Consider the following 2,129-nt stretch of genomic DNA (forward strand, 5'->3'; position numbering starts at 1 on the left):
TGCAAGGCTTCCCCTGCGGCGCTCCGAAACGGAGCCGGGGACCTCCTGGGAACAGCTCCGACGCTGCCCCGCAAGCCAAGCGGCGGCCCTGGGAACGCCGCACCGGCCAGGGCGTTTCAGGCTCCCCTGCAGCCGCCCCCAGCGAAGGCTCCCGCACGACTCAACAGCCTCCGGTTGCGCTCGGGTGCTCCCGCTCATCTCCTGCGCTCACTGGCCTCCCGCGGCTCCGGTTGGGGATGCGGTGTGCTCCGCCAGCCCCCCGCCCCCAGCGCCCGCCCTATACCTTGGACTCCGAATTGGACGTTTTGCTATTTCTCTCCTCCAGGCTGGACTCGCTGCCGCCCCGCGCGCCCCCGTTGCAGTCAGACCAGGCGCCGCCGAGGCCGTGCTCGGGGGAGCCCAAGGTGCTGACGAGTCCCCCCGGGAGGCCGGCGAGGTCCCCGGTGCCGGTGCGCAGCCGCCGGCCGCCTCGCCGTGGACAGCACAGCAGCCGCTTGAAGGCCTTGCGGAAGTCGGGGCTGCGGCAGTAGATGATGGGGTTGAACGCGGAGTTGGCGTAGCCCAGCCAGTTGAAGAAGACGAAGAGCCAGTCGGGCACCAGGTCCCTGTTGAAGACGTTGACGATGTTGACCAGGAAGAAGGGGAGCCAACAGAGGGTGAAGACCCCCATGATGATGCCCAGAGTCTTCAGGGCTTTCTGCTCCTTCATGGCCATGATGCGGGAGGTCTTTCGCTTGCTGGCTCGGCCGTTGCCCAGGATGGGCTGGTGCTGGGGGAGCGGGGGCGGCTGTGGTGGGGGCTGCTGCTCATGGCTCCCGTAGAAGCGGCCCTCGCATCTATCAATCTTCCTGATCTGCTCCTTGGCCTCCCGGTATACCCGAATGTAGACGAAGATCATTATGAGGAGGGGGATGTAGAAGGAAATGATGGACGAGGCGATGGCATAAGCCCTGTTGGTGACGAAGTCGCAGCAGCCCGGGTCCTGGTAGCACTCCAGCGCCTGGGGGTCCTCGTCCCGCCACCAGTGCATCATGATGGGCAGGAAGGAGACCAGGGCCGAGATGGCCCACACGGTGCAGATGATGCCCTTGGCGCGGCCCCTGGTCATGAGGCTCTGGTAGCGGAACGGCGAGGTGATGGCCAGGTAGCGGTCGATGGCGATGACGCACAACGTCTCGATGCTGGCCGTCACGCAGAGCACGTCCAGGGAAGTCCAGCACTCGCAGAGGAAGGAGCCCCAGAGCCAGGTGCCGCGCACGACCAGCGTGGCCCCAAAGGGCACCACCAGCAGCCCCATGATGAGGTCGGCGCAGGCCAGCGAGGTGATGAAGAGGTTGGTGAGCGTCTGCAGCCGCTGCGTGCGCCCGATGGCCGCGATCACCAGCACGTTGCCCGCCACGATGAGCAGCACCACGAGGGCCATGAGCAGGCTCATGCCCACGGCCCACTGCTGCGAGAGCAGCTCGCCGGGGGGCAGCTGCCGGCTCCCGAGCGGCGGCGGCGGCGCCGTCGCCCCGGCGCCCCCGGAGCGGTTGTGGGCGCCGCAGTCGCCCATGGCTGCGCGGGGCCGCGGCGGGCACGAAGGCGGCGGCGCCGCGACGCTGCCCGGCGCTCCCCGCCGCTCCCCGCGCTGCCGCATGGCCCGGCCGTCGCCGCCGCCGCTCCCGCGCCGCGCCCCGCCCCGCCCGCCGCCGCCAACCGGCGCCCGGGGGCGGGAACGCGCCGCCCCGGCCCGCTCCGCTCCGCCCCGGCCCGGCCCGACCCGGCCCCTGCCCGGCGCTGCCTCTACCCGGCTCCTGGTCCTGCCCCTGCTCGGCACTGCCTGTACCCGGGCACTGCCCCTGCCCCGGCACTGCCTCTACCCGGCTCCTGCCCCTGCCGCTCCCCGGGGCTGTGGCCGCGTCCCGGCCCCGCTGCTCCCGCCGCCGCCGGGGAACGAGGTTGGGCCTCCCCGCGCCTGGCGCTGCCCACCCCGCTGCCCACCAGGTCTCTCTGCTCTTGCTGAAGCGCGACCCCAAACTTCTACCCGCGCTGTGCGGCACCGCTCAACCCGCAGGCGGCCGCAGTTATCGCTGTTGTTGTTTGTTAATGACGATTAAAGGGCACAAATGATGGTGTCCACGCCGGAG

At 70.5% G+C, this 2,129-nt stretch overlaps 1 protein-coding gene across 1 annotated transcript; it reads right to left on the reverse strand.

Moving 5' to 3' along the window:
• Positions 1–254: 254 nt before the first annotated feature.
• On the reverse strand, positions 255–1,639 carry ADRB1 (adrenoceptor beta 1). Its single transcript, XM_010224359.2, has one exon. It carries the CDS (start codon positions 1,637–1,639, stop codon positions 278–280), a length of 1,362 nt encoding a protein of 453 aa, XP_010222661.2. The 3' UTR covers positions 255–277.
• Between the last annotated feature and the right edge of the window lie 490 nt (positions 1,640–2,129).

This window comes from Tinamus guttatus, unplaced genomic scaffold (assembly GCF_059628265.1).
Source record: "Tinamus guttatus ecotype Peru unplaced genomic scaffold, ASM5962826v1 Tinamus_guttatus_pri_ptg000314l, whole genome shotgun sequence".
Classification (NCBI taxonomy): Eukaryota; Metazoa; Chordata; class Aves; order Tinamiformes; family Tinamidae; genus Tinamus; species Tinamus guttatus.

What these genes read in the sequence shown, in the direction of transcription:
- ADRB1 (XM_010224359.2), bottom strand. Translation starts at nt 1,639, where the DNA reads ATGCGGCAGCGCGGGGAGCGGCGGGGAGCGCCGGGCAGCGTCGCGGCG.